The sequence below is a fragment of the Suricata suricatta genome, chromosome 9 (genome assembly GCF_006229205.1).
Source record: "Suricata suricatta isolate VVHF042 chromosome 9, meerkat_22Aug2017_6uvM2_HiC, whole genome shotgun sequence".
Classification (NCBI taxonomy): Eukaryota; Metazoa; Chordata; class Mammalia; order Carnivora; family Herpestidae; genus Suricata; species Suricata suricatta.
In genome coordinates this window covers 31,107,862-31,121,338 of record NC_043708.1, presented here as the reverse complement: position 1 = coordinate 31,121,338, position 13,477 = coordinate 31,107,862, and the positions used below count along the sequence as shown (strand labels likewise).

The following is a 13,477-nucleotide window of genomic DNA, read 5'->3' as shown; positions in this document are numbered from 1 at the left end:
CATTCATTCGATACCACGGAATACTGTGTGCAGGTCCCGTGGCCAAGCTGAGGAGATAGAGGAGTTTCTGCCCTCCAGGAACTTCATCCCACAGTCCTGTCACTCCTGCCCCCACTAGGCATACAGTAGGCACTCAGTAAACAGGAATGTCTCTTCTCCCATGGAAGATCCCAAGACATCCACCTCCTAATCCCACCGGCTCCTGTCCAATTTAAAGTCGTCTCATGAATGCCTCAACCTGGAATTTAAAAAGGGCTCCCCCCCCCCCCCCCCCGCCTTGGCCTCAGGAGAATCTCCAAATTACCACTCCATTCTAGGCTCCACCAACAGCTCAAATGCCCCAGGAAACAAGCCCCTAGATTGGGGGGCTGCCACAGCCTCTCCTCCTGCTCCCGCTGGGGAGGCCAACAGGAAGAGGGGGAGGAGTGTTCAAGCAACTGCCACACTGCAAATAAGTCAACTGGAAGCCGGGACCTTCTGCTGTTGCCCTATAGGGTTGGGCCGAGCAGAAGCCTCAGCCTGGGTCCCAGGTCGCGGGTTTTGAGGAAGCCCTTTGTGCGTGTGTTTTAAATTACCTCTGTTTGTCTGATGAAGTGAGTAAAAAGGGCGCCGATTCAGGGCTTAGGATTCCTGAGTGAGCTAATACAGGATGCCTTTGGCTGAAAAAAAAACTTCAGTCGGCTCCCTAAACTCCCCCCCTTTTAAGTTTAAAAAAGGGAATGAATGTTACCATTTTTGGACATGAGCGTTCTCCCTCAAGCCCAGCCCTAACCGCACTATCCAAAGGGACGCGCCATCCTGTCCCCCCCATTCCCAGATCTGCGGGGAGGGTGGGGTGAAGGGGGGGACTGAAATAAGGAGGGACCGGATGGGAGCGGACAGCGGGGGAGGGGGGAAGAGGAGGGTGTTCAGGGTACGTGGCCGCCTGGGGCAAGAGCTCACAGCGCGGGCAGGAAGCAGAGGCAGGGTTGGGGCGCCCTCCTCCCCCTCCCCACAAGAGCGGTTTCTGACCTCTTCCTGCCGCCGGCCACTGTGCCCAGGTCCAATCGCCAGCTCCGAGCCCAGCCCCCGCGGAGGGTGCGCACCCGGCACACCTCGTCCGGGACTCCTGGGGAAGGTGGCTAAGCATGGGTTCCCCATTGACTGACCCCAAATATCCCAGTGAACAACCTCTTGCCCCGGAGCCCTTCAACTCAGATCAAGTTGCCCAATTCTCCTTCTCCCGGGAATAAGCGGGGGTCGGACCGGCAGGACGCAGACGCAAACCCATCTCGCCGGCAGCTGAGTTAAGCAATAAAACGGTTGGTCGTCCTGACCCCGCCCCCACAGGGACAGCCTGGGAACCCGCTTGTGCCCCCCAGTTTCCTCAGTCCCAACCCACTCCAGCAGGTCCCCCTCCAGGCACACCCGGAGGCGGCTGCCAACCCCTGCGGCGCCCGCTTTCCCCCTCGGCCTGCGAGCTGGCGTTGGGAGGTGCAGAGTCCCGTGCAGCTCGCCTCCTGCAGGTACCGAGCCCAGGGCGGCCCAGGAAGCGCGCTGCCACCGCACGCCAGATGGAGAGGCGGCCAGGGGGCGGGGAAGGGAAGGGAAAATCGATCCGGAGCTAGCAGCCACCGCGCCACGGCTCAGCCCCAGCCTTCCAAGCACCGCCCTCCCACCCCCTGCCCACGCGGGGACGGAGCGGCTGCAGCCGGGTGGCCTGAATCGCGGACCTCAAGGCGACCTGCCCGCCGGCGGCCCCACCTCCCCGCGCTCGGGCTCCGGCGTTCGCGGGCTCTGGAAAAGGGGCTCTCCCCCTTCCGCCCGCGCCTGTAACCCAACACCCCACCTCGCAGCGGCCGCGCATCCCCCGCCCCCGCTCGTGCGAGCCTGGAACCCGTTCGGAGCCGGGAGCCGGGAGCGCGGCTAGCGGAGCGGGCCGGGTCGGGGTGCTAGGGCGTGCTGGGGCGGCTGCTGACCTTTCTCTGCTGCTTCTCCCAGGCCGGGTCCAGGAGCAGGTCTCGATCCCAGTCCTCTTCCGGCTGCATGTAGTCGTTGGTTTGCTGGGAATCATAATGGTCCATGGTGGTGCGCGCGTGCTACAAGCTGGATTTCTTCCTCCACCTTCTCTCCGGACGGCGGTGGCGGCTGCTGCTCCTGCCCCGGCGTGGCGAGGGAGTCGGGCCGGACTGGGCTGGGCTGGCGGGGCCGGGCTCGCTCCCCTGCGCCCGGTTCCGTCGCGGCGCTGTTCGCGGTGGCTGCTGCTGGCGGCGGTGGCGGCGGCCGGCTGCTGGAGCTCGCGGACTGCCTGCCTGGGACCTAATCTCCACGCACAGTGAGCGAGGCGGACACACTCGCGCTGCGGGAGCCGAGGCGGGCGGGGGCGGGGGGAAGGGGCAGAGCCCTCCCGAGGTTCTCCATTGGCCAGGCCGAGTTGCCCAAACTTCCCCCCATCGCCTTTCATTGGGAATTCCTGGCATCCGTCAGCCGGGCCGCGGCGCATATAGGTGGACTGGGCGGCCCCCTCCCGGCGCGCACGCCCCCGCCCATTCCCCGGGTTCCCACTCCCCCGCCGCTCATGTGACACCGGCTTAAGCCGAACGGGACCGAAGCCGGGGGGCGCCTCCCCGCGCTGTGGGACCGAGCGGCAGCGCGCCCCGGAGCCCTAGTCGCCGCTTGGGACTGGACACACTCCCCGGCCGCGGGAAGGCGGCGAACTCCGGCAAGCCGGCCTTACTGCGCCCCCCACGCGCCCCAAACCCCAGGCGGCCAGGGGCTGGAGAACGGATGCGAGGAAACCCAAGCATTTCATTTCTCCTTCCCAGGGGCCGGAGAGGTCAGCACCCAAGGAAAGGGGGCAGGGAATGCTGAAATGGAAAGGAATTTCCTGACTCCATCCCTCCCGCCACCGCCCGGCCCCGCCCGGCCCCGCCCGTTGCGACCGGGCAGACCCCAGCCCTACAAGAGCCGGGTGTCTTGCCATGGAACGGCACAGAGCTTTCCCGCCTCGCCTCCGGCTCCTTTCCGGCCAGACCTCGGGCTCGCGGGACCGCTCTGTCTAGGGGCTTCCCGGCACCGCCTACGGCCCCCAACTTCCTGGGATCCGCTGTCGGTCCCCGGGGGCAGACGGGCCGGATCTCCCCTCTTACACACCTGGTCAGCACCCTGAAAACTGGGAGGGAGGGCCCTGAGTGGTTTACCTACTCCACACCCCGCCCCCAACACACACACCTGACAGATGGGGAAACTGAGGCTCAAAGAATTCAATTCGAAAAGGGATTCAGCAGGTTTTCTGGACTCCACAGACTGACCTGTAACCTGAGGCCTGATAAACAAAGCCTTATTGTTACTGGAGAAGGAAGGAGGGCAAGACTGGCTAAACACCTCTAACTTCTCGGTTACCTGCCTGGGCTTCCTTCCCCAGGCCTAGTTAAGGAGGGTCTAAACACATGGTCCTAGCTGTGACAGATACTGGGAGGAGGCATCCCTGACCTCCTGGTGGGCTCATGCTTGTGGTAGGGCTTTTAGATCTGTGCCCTGAGGGTTTGCTGAGCCAACTCATGGACTCCAGCCCGGGACACCCCAGAGGGGAGGGAAGGAGTTACAAGAGTGTGTTGCCAGGTAGAGTCATGAATTAGGAGACTTGAAAGACCACGGATGGAAAAGGCAAAGTGCCTCCGACTCTCAGAACAGCTAGCTGAGGCTGCCCTAAGCTGCTCTCTGCTGTGCTGTCACTCCCTGTATCATTAGTCAGCCTCACATTTCTGCAAGTGTTACCGGTCATCGACCAGCCCTGTGCCTGTCACAAGCCCTACTACCTCTGAGCCAGAGAGAGTAGATTTATGGACTATTTTATAACCATTTCTAAACTGTGCCTCTAAACCTAACATAGAGGGTGATGTGGTGCTGTAGTCATTCATTCACTCAATAAATATTTGCTGAGCACCGTCTGTGTCAGGGGATGTGCTAGATGTTATGTATATACGGATGAAAACGACACAATTCCTTCCCCGTGCAGCCCACCAGAGACAGATCCAGAAACGAAAATATATTGCAAGGAGACAGCTCTGACCACTGAGCCCAGCAGGGGAAGGGAGGCTCCAGGTGGAACTTTCTGGAGTAGGTGAAATTCAAGTGAGTCTTAAAAACAAGAGTCAGCCAGATGAAGAGTGTGGGAAGTTATTCCAGGCAGAGGGAGCAGTGTGTTAGTACATGGGGGCAGGAAACTGCAGAGTATAAAAGGAATGCCTAACGTTTCGCTGCGGCTAGACTAGAAATCCAAGCAAGGCCAGGAGGGGCAGGAGATGGGGCTGTGGAGGTAGGCAGCAGCCAGACCACATAGGCCTGGTGCACTGCAAGAAGTGTGGGTGCGAGGGGAACGAGGCTCTGCAGAAGCTATGAGAACGAGGAGCAAAGCAGTTGCAATAATCCGGATAGGAACGGTGCCTTAGTCCATTTGGGCTGCTGTAACAGAATCCTGTAGACTGGGTGGCTTCGTCAGGAACATCTATTTCTCAGGGTTCTGGAAGCTGGGAAGTCCAAGGTCAGATTCGGTGTGGCAAGAGCCCGCATCCTGGCTCCTGGACAGCCATCTTCTGTGTCTTCACATAGTGGAAGGAAATCTGCCCTCATGACACTTACTCACCCTCCTAATAATATCACTCTGGGGGGACAGAATTTCAACATGTGGATTTTGGCGGGACCTGGACTTCAGCCTATTACAAATGGAGAAGAGTGGATAGACAAGAAATACTTAGAATATAAAACTGAGAGGCCTCCGAGTTTCAATGTGAGAACAGAGAGGAGTCTTTGCTGCTGCTTTCAACCAATGTCCCATATGGAATAGACCATGAAATTTACCTTATATTATCTTAGGTAGACTCTACTATGATGTAAGAGCCGTCTCTGCCTTACAGAGAAAACCAACCAAGGCTCGGCGAGGTAGCTAACTAGCCCAAGGTTACACACATGTATGTGACATCTAGACCCATACTTTGGACCCAGTGTTTCTCAACCCTGGGATAGTTCGACACCCTTCCTCCCAGGGGATATTTGGCAATATCTGAAGACACTTTCTAGTTGTCACAACTGGTGGGTCACTATTGGCACTCAGTGGACAGAGGACAGGACTGCCGCTAAACATCTGTAACAAGCAGGACAGTACTGTCTTCCCACAACAAAGAATGATCCAGCCCAAAATACCAACAGTACTAGGGTTGAGAACCCTGTCTTAACTCTTGGTTTCTAGTTTGGATGATCTTGTGAATGGTGGCAGTACAGCCAACTGACATAAAGAATTTCAAGTTTGGGAATGGAATTCGGGATGGAATTTGAACACCCAGAGCCTGAAGTGCTTGGAGAATATTTAAATTCAGTGGTCCAGCAAGCAGATGAGCACATGGCCCTGACCTCAGAGGAAGCACATTTCAGAGTCATCTGTGTACGGGTGGTATTGACCCCATGTGCCCACCCACGAAGAACAATGCCTAAGTGGGGTGGGACAGGGACCACGGGCTGAACCCGGAGAAGCGGCACTTAGAAGGGAGGATAAAGAACAAGATCCCCTAAAGGTGACAGAGAGGAAGGGATCAGCAGGAACACAGAGAGCCTGGCCCATGTGGTGTCATAAAAGCCAAAAGTGTGAAGTTTTAAAGTAAGGGGAGTCAGCAACATGAGATATATCAGGAAAATAAGGCTTAATGAAGTGGTCTTTGCATGTGATCATTGAAAATTCATTGGTGTCCTTTGCCTGTGGAGTTTTAGTAGTGTGACCAAGCTGTGAATTTAAAAGACACTGGACAGGAATAAAGGACAACAGTGAATATAGAAGGGAAATAGAAGTGAATATAGAAAGGAAATGGCAGTCCTAGAGGGGGTCCAAAGGAGAAATATTTTTTCTTTGACTAGAAAAAATGTAACCTGTTTGTGATCTGAGAGGAAGGATTCCATTGAGAAGAAAGAAATTGAAAATGCAAGCAAGTGGAAGGTCACCGATAGCACAGTTCTTGAGGAGACAGAACCGTGTGGGTCCAAGGATGGAGGCTAAAAGAGTGGACCCATAAAAAGAGGAAAGGAGGTGTGGGTGGCTGGCTCAGCTGGTAAACCATATGACTCTTGATGTTGGGGTTATGAGCTCAAGCCCCACATTGGGTGGACAGATTACTTAACATTAAAATCTTGGGGGTCCTGGGTGGCTCAGTTGGTTAAGCATCTGACTTTGGCTCAGGTCATGATCTCACAGTTCATAGGTTTGAGCCCCCACATCGACCTCTGAGCTGACAGCTCAGAGCCTGGCCCCTGCTTCAGATTCTATGTCCTTCTTTCCCCCTGCCCCTCCCGGCTCACGCTTGCTCTCTCTCTTGCTCTCTCTCAAAAATGAATAAACATTAAAAAAAATTTTAATAAAATCTTAAAAAAAAAAAGAGGAAAGGCCCTTGGTGCTCTGAGTGGCGGTATTGGGGGGATGGGTGAGGGGGTCCATAAGTGAATCTGAAGAGGGGGTGGGGGTGGGTTGAAGCAATGACTGATGATCTTGGTCTTCTCAGTAGGGAGGAGACCCTGAGGGATGGACCAAAGGTGAGAAATTGATGCTCTTTCCACCCAGGACTCATTGGTGGCCATCACACTGATGATACTAGTCCCGTATAACATCACCTTCTATAGAGAGAACAGAATTAATAAATACATTGATTTTTTTATGGCTACTAAGGTATATGCATGTTTATAACATCCTTTTTTTTTTTCATTCGGGGTATAACATATGTAAAATGCATTCCCCAAGGGTGCTAATCTTCAGCATACAGCTCAGCAAAATTTCCCTTGGGTCTACACCCATGAAACTACTACCCAGGTCGAGATAAAACATGTTCAGCACCTCAGGTTTTCTCATGCCCCTTCCCAATCTCTACTCCCAATCCCCATAGGAGACCATTATTCTGATTTCCTACTGCCAGAAACTGTTCTTACCTGTTTTTGTACTTCATATACATGGAGTCATAAAATAGGCACACTTTGGTTTCTGGATTTTTCACTCGATTTAATGTCTATGAGATTCTGTTCATGTTGTGTCTTGTATCCCTAGTTAATTTTTGTCTGGTTTTGCTGTGTAGTATTTCATTATATAAATATATCCTAAGTGATTTATCCCCTCTCTTATTGCTGGGTCCCTGCCTTGCTTCTGGTTTGGAGCTACCATACATAAGCGGCCATGAACATTTTTTTAAGTTATTTTTTTTAATAGTTTATTGTCAGCCATGAACATTTCTATGTGTGTTTTTGGTGAGCATATGCATTCATTCCTTGTGGGTATATACCTAGGAATGGAATCATTGGGTCATAGGGTTGGTCTATGTTTCGTTTTAGTAGATATTGCCAAACGCTTTTTCAAATAAAACTGAAAGGGTTGACTTTCCAGCAGCAAGATGTGAGAAATTCAGTCATTCCACATCCTCCCACTGCAAGGTATTGTCCAAAAGATTATATTTTTTAAAAATTTTAGCCATTACGGTGGGTGAGGTGTGGTCTCTTTTGATGGGTTTAATCTTGCCATAGGCTTATCAACCTTTTGAATAAAAAATTTTCATTCTTGCTGCCATTAGTAGCAATTCTTAATGTATCAGCTCCTTGAGATAAGGAGACCATGGCATGTACATTGTATCGATTTCACCCAATTTAATTTATTCAACAATTATTTAGCAAGTGACTGCTCACTGCCCTGCACAGTGCTGGAGAATAAAGATGCATGAGTGGTCATGTTCCTCTTAGGATAGACAGTAGATGCTTAATAAATATTCCATGAATAATTGTTTGGGGAGGCTGTTCAGCCCCTGGTGAGAACTGTTTTGTTTGGGCTTGTTTGAGTGGGAAGCCAGAGCGTATCCATTTCATGCGACTTTTCAATTAAAAGTTTAAGAAAAAAAACAGATTTCTTTTTGACAGAGAGAGAGTGTGTGTGAGCAGGGGAGGAGCAAAGGGAGAGGGAGAACGCCAAGCAGCTCCGGGCTGTCAGCCTAGAGCCTGACTCGGGGTTCACCTGAGCCAAAATCAAAAGTGAATGCTTAGCCAACTGAGCCACCCAGGTGCCCCCCAAAACAGCTCTTTGAAAAGAAAACAAATTCCCTGGGGTCCTGTGGGCAGCCCAAATGGACTGAGGTAAGATCATGAAGGAAAATGGGAGCATTTACCTGGGAAGCAGTCCTCACTCCTCTCTTTCCAGAGGCTCAGCCTCTGTTCCCCCTTTTCCATTAATTCTCTGCATTCCTTCAGGTGCAATGACAAAGGAACTGAGATGGAGGGCAGAATTCTTGTCCTCCTATAGGCCAGTAGGCGTGAACTGAGGCTCAAGTCCTGGCAGGGAAGACAACAATGACGTTCCTTCAGGCCCCAGTCAGGCCTTTCCCCAGACAGGGGATCTCCCGACTCAGCAGCAGCGGGCTCCGACACTAGCCGAATCCACTACCGGCTCTGCAGGCAGCAGTTTCTGCCCCAATCTAGTCAGTAATGAGTCACCCAGAAAGCCATAAGTGCTTTGCTATTGAAAAAACCTAGGTCTGGAGTAGATGACCCAATTTCCTTGGAAAGAAGAAGGCATCATGTTTACGAGTTCTGGGAGTACTTTATTGGCCACCCACTCTGTGCCACGTGGAATTCTTGGAGACCCACAGAAGAGCCCTATTCCTCCCAAACCTTCTGGTCTAGCTAGGACCAAACAATGGGCTTCCCGCACCCCCCCCCCGCCCCTAGAATTTATCATCCAAGTATCCATCAGATACTTACTGACCAGCATGGGGTGAGAGAGTGGAAATGAATTGGACTGCCCCATGAGGTGACTTAACGTAGAGTACCAGCCCAGTGCCTGGCATGCAGCAGGCCACCTAGATGCTCAGAAGTTTCTTTTCCTTACCCTACTATGTGTCATTCATTGGCCATGCAAGTCCCCATGGGGAAACACAAAAAAAGTAGCATCTGCAAAATTTTGAAAAGTAAAACCACCATGGACCTTCCAGCCCAGAGATCTGGGGATTTCCTTTAGTGTGTCCTGAATCACTAATCTTACACACTAATGGTAATAGGCTCCTTATTGGTTCTTCCTAAGAGAACCAAGGGCAGTAGTATTTGCAGAAGGCTAAAAGGAGGGAGGGAAATCACCACAGTTTCTTGGGTTTCCGGCTCAGTAGGTCAGAGACCTCAGTTTCTCTGAGGTCCCAATAGTGATCGAATTCATGCACGCCCTTGCCCCTGAACTCCCATACACCGTTTATGGCTCTCTATTATATATATTATATATTATATATTATAGCATTCTCTTTTGTGCTCCTTTCTCCACATGTTATTTCCTACCGTCGCTCTATGGTTTCATCCCTTTTCCTTCCCCCACACAGGGCCTAGAACACCATAGGTGCCCCAGTTCAATCTTGGCTGAATGAAACAGTGCATTGGCAAATTCCATCTCTGTGCCTCAGTTTCCCTCATTAAACTGTAGGAGTCCCTCAAAGTCCAGTCCTTTGCCATAGCCTAGGTACGCATTTCCGAAGTCTTCTGACCACCCAGGAAGCCAGTGCCGGAGACAATGACTTGGCTGGCTAGCTCACAGGCCTCAGCCAGTGGCTCCCAGCCCTCACCAGGCCTACCCCTTCACTACCAGTGAAAGGTCATTTGCCTCTAGGCCAGTCCCTGCCCCTCCCACCACAGGCCGCTCAGGGGAGGAGAGAACACAGTTTCCCTCTTGAGAATCTCTAGTAAAGGGATGGCCTGAACACACAGATGTTATTTTTTGTTTCCACGCTCTGCCTGTTCTCAGGTCTTGGGTGTCAAGTGGTGGAACATCTGGCTATCTTCACCCCAAATTCCAGAGGTCAAATCCAGGCAGGGCCCTCAGAAATCTCCCCTTCAGATGGTTACCCTGACGTGAGCTCAGCGAGCAAGAGATAGTTGCCGAACCTGATTCCTCCGAGGAGGGCTGCGAGCTGTCCCCCAGCTATCTCTCATTCCAGCAAATTCCAGAGCAGAACACCCAAATCACAGCTGGGAAATTCCTGTTGCATCACTCACTCTCCCCTGCCCTGTTTGAGGAGCTGGCCGCTGAAATCCAGGCTGGGGGGATGAGTTGCCGGGAATCCGGTTAACCTCAGCTTCCTTCTCTTAGCAACTGGGTCCCACAGGGCTCCCACAGAGGCTGAACCCTAGAGACCTGCCCGGGGCGCTTCCTAGAAGTAGAGAAAAACCTTCTGGCGGACAGGTGTCCTTATCTGAGCAGCAAGACAACCTCAGAGAAGACTCTTGGGGCCAGGAGACCCGTACTCCCTGGGCTTTGGCTTATTCACCCGCAAAGCAGGAGGGCGGGGCCCACCAGATGGTGGTCAAGCCCTGTACCCTCCCTGAAGAACATCTTTCTCAGGCTCCTTCTCTAGACCAGTGACACGAGGGGTTGAGTCCTGTCAATCTTCTGCTTCTCAGTCTTGAATATAAGCCAATTTCTCTAGGGGCGCCTGGGTGGCTCAATGGGTTAAACGTCTGACTCTTGATTTTGGCTCAGGTCATGATCTCACGGTTGTGGGATCCATGGATTGAGCCCTGGCGTTTGTCTACACCCTGAGTGTGGAACCTGCTTGGGATGATTCTCTTTCCCTCTCTCCCTCCACTCCTCCCCTGCTCCTTCCTTCCTTCCTTCCTTCCTTCCTTCCTCCCTTCCTTCCTTCCTTTCTTCTTTCTTTCTCTCAAAATAAATAAATAAACATTAAAAAAGAATAAACAAGTTCCTCTATAAAGGATACAGAGTCTCACAAAGTTACTTAATTTTTGTTTTAATGTTCCGTAAATACAGACAAACATAAAACTATGTACACACTTCTTAAGGTTTTAGGCTTACAGTTAAGATACAATAAAAAACAAGCTTACAAAGAAACTACTAGTCTAAAAGAAACTATAAAAGCAGTAAGACTCACATTAGCCGCTTTAATTTGCATTTACTGTTGCTATCTGCTGAAAGGAAACTGCTGCTCCCAGCATGACTGAAGTCCTGGCGGTGACAGAGCAGGTGGCCCTTTTGTGATCAGGCCACCTGTCTTCCCGCGTGCCCGTGCTGTGTGACTCCTCCGTTCTCCTGTCTCTGTTTGAACCACTGCATCAGGGCATCCCTTAACCTTTGAGTGGAGGGAACACACTGTAATGTGTTAAATTCCCCTCTGCTGTGTTCTCATTAGCATTAAATAAAGGTGTTTCTTTTATTTTTTTAAGTTCTTTTTAATCTTTTTGCCAACAGGATCCTTTGCTCAAGCTTCAATGTCCTGGGGTGGGGGGGGTGGGCAAAATAGGGAGTAAGAAGTACACGCTTCCAGTTATAAAATAAATAAATCACAGGGATGAAAAGCACAACAGAGGGAATATAGTCAATAATATAATAACTTTGTGTGATGACAGTAACTATGCTTCTCATGGTAAGTATATAGTAATGTATATAATTGTTGAATCACCGTGTTGTATACCTGAAATGAGTATAATATTATATTAAACTATACTTTAATTAAATTTTTTTTTAATTTGGGGCACCTGGCTGGTTCAGTCAGTAGAGAGTATGACTCTTGATCTCAGGATCATGAGTTTGAACCCCATGTAGGGGTAGAGGTTACTTAAAAAAATTTTTTTTAATTTAAAAAGTTTCAGGGCACCTGGGTGGCTCAGTCAGTTAAGGATCCAATTTCGGCTCAGGTCATGATCTCAGGGTTGGTGAGTTTGAGCCTCACATTGGGCTCTGTGCTGACAGCACAGAGCCTGGGGACAGAGCCTGGAGTCTGCTTCCTTCTCTCTCTCTGTCTCTGTCTCTTTCTCAAAAATAAATAAATACTTCTAAAAAATTAAAATTCCTTTAAAAAAAAGTCTCCCTGTCCTAACCTGTAAGAGGAGGAAAATCACCTTGATTCTTCCTACGTCACAGGATGACAGTGACACTCATTCATCCACCCCATCATTATTTGTCCAGCACATACTATGTGTCAGGCAGGGTTCTAGGCACAGAGGGTGTAGCAGAGACCAGAATGGACAAAAACCCCTTTCCTGTGGAGCTGACAATCCCATAGGAGAGACTGATAATAGGGTAAATGAGGGAAATAGGAGGATAATATTAAGGAAAAAATTAAGCAGGCATGGGAACAGAGTATGGGGGTCCAGGATATGGGTTTTCTGACATCACCGAGCAATTCTCTGATACCACCTGGGTGCCCAACAATTCAACTCCATTCTGACACGATCTACCTGGTGACAGCATCAGGCCTTACCGGTCAAGTGCCCAGGCATGCAAGTTTTCCGATGCCAACTGCAAGTCCAGGATGTCACCTCTGCTTCTGGCTGACTGGCTATAGATCCCAGGTTCCCATGGCTCCCTCCATGGGTTTGATTGATTTGCCAGAGTGGCTCAGAGAGTTCAGAGAAATGTTTTACTTACTAGATGACTGATTTATTATAAATGGATAGAATTCAGAAAAAGCCAGAGGGAAGAGATGCCTAGGGCAAGGGAAGGGGACAGGGTGCCACTCTCCTAGGTTCTCCACATGGTCACCAACCCAGAAGCTCTCCAAACCCCATCCTTTTTTGGGCTTTGATGGAGGATTCGTTACACAGCTGATTAAGTCACTGCCTGCTGGCAACTGATCCAGCCCCCAGCCTCTCTCCTCTCCTAAGAGGTCAGGGAGGTGAGACTGAAGGTTCTAAGCCTTCAGCCGCATGGTTGCATGGCTGGCTCCCCGGGCAACCAATCCCCACTCTTGAGTGCTTTCCCAAAGGCACCCCATTAACATAAACTCAGGTGTTATTGAAAGGAGTTTGTTGTGAATATTAAGACACCTTCCTTGCTCTTGTCACATAGGAAATTCCAAGGGTAGTAGGAGCTTTGTGCCCGAAATGGGTACAAAGACCAAATATGTATTTCTTATTATAAATCACAATGTCTCAGGGGAGAAGCAGAGGGAGGTTACATTTTTAAAATGGCATGTTCCGGGGCACCTGGTGGCTCAGTCAGTTGATTGTCCGGCTTTGGCTCAGGTCATGATCTCACGGTTCCTGGGTTCGAGCCCCGCATGGGGCTCTGTGCTGACAGCTAGCTCAGAGCCTGGAGCCAGCTTCAGATTCTGTGTCTTCCTCTCTCTCTGACCCTCTCCTGTCCACACTGTCTCTCTCTCTCAAAAATAAATAAAACATTAAAAAAATTAAAATGGCATATTCTGGGGAGGCCTCATTGAGTAGGTAACATTTAAGACCTAAACAAGACAGAAGAAGCTAAAGCATCTGAAGAACAGCCAGGAGGTCAGGTGTCTATTTTGGAATAACACACAGCAAACGTGCGCGTGCACACACACACACACACACACACACACACACACACACACACTGGGAAAAGTACAATGCAAATGTGGGTATAGTAGATACCATTGTTTCACTGCCCAGCAACCATTTCCCCTCCTGGCAACTCTATGGTGATTTTCCTCTGGGGAGGCACCTCCCTGCC

At 50.9% G+C, this 13,477-nt stretch overlaps 1 protein-coding gene across 3 annotated transcripts in view; it reads right to left on the bottom strand.

Moving 5' to 3' along the window:
- Window positions 1–2,422, bottom strand: part of ACTN1 (actinin alpha 1) — a 97,510-nt gene extending 95,088 nt beyond the window's left edge. For 2 of the 3 annotated variants that reach the window (XM_029952883.1, XM_029952884.1), the window contains exon 1: window positions 1,959–2,063. In XM_029952883.1, the coding sequence (XP_029808743.1) occupies window positions 1,959–2,063 (105 nt within the window). Of the gene's footprint in view, window positions 1–1,958 lie in introns of all 3 variants that reach the window. The other variant, XM_029952882.1, reaches the window with a different exon arrangement.
- Between the last annotated feature and the right edge of the window lie 11,055 nt (window positions 2,423–13,477).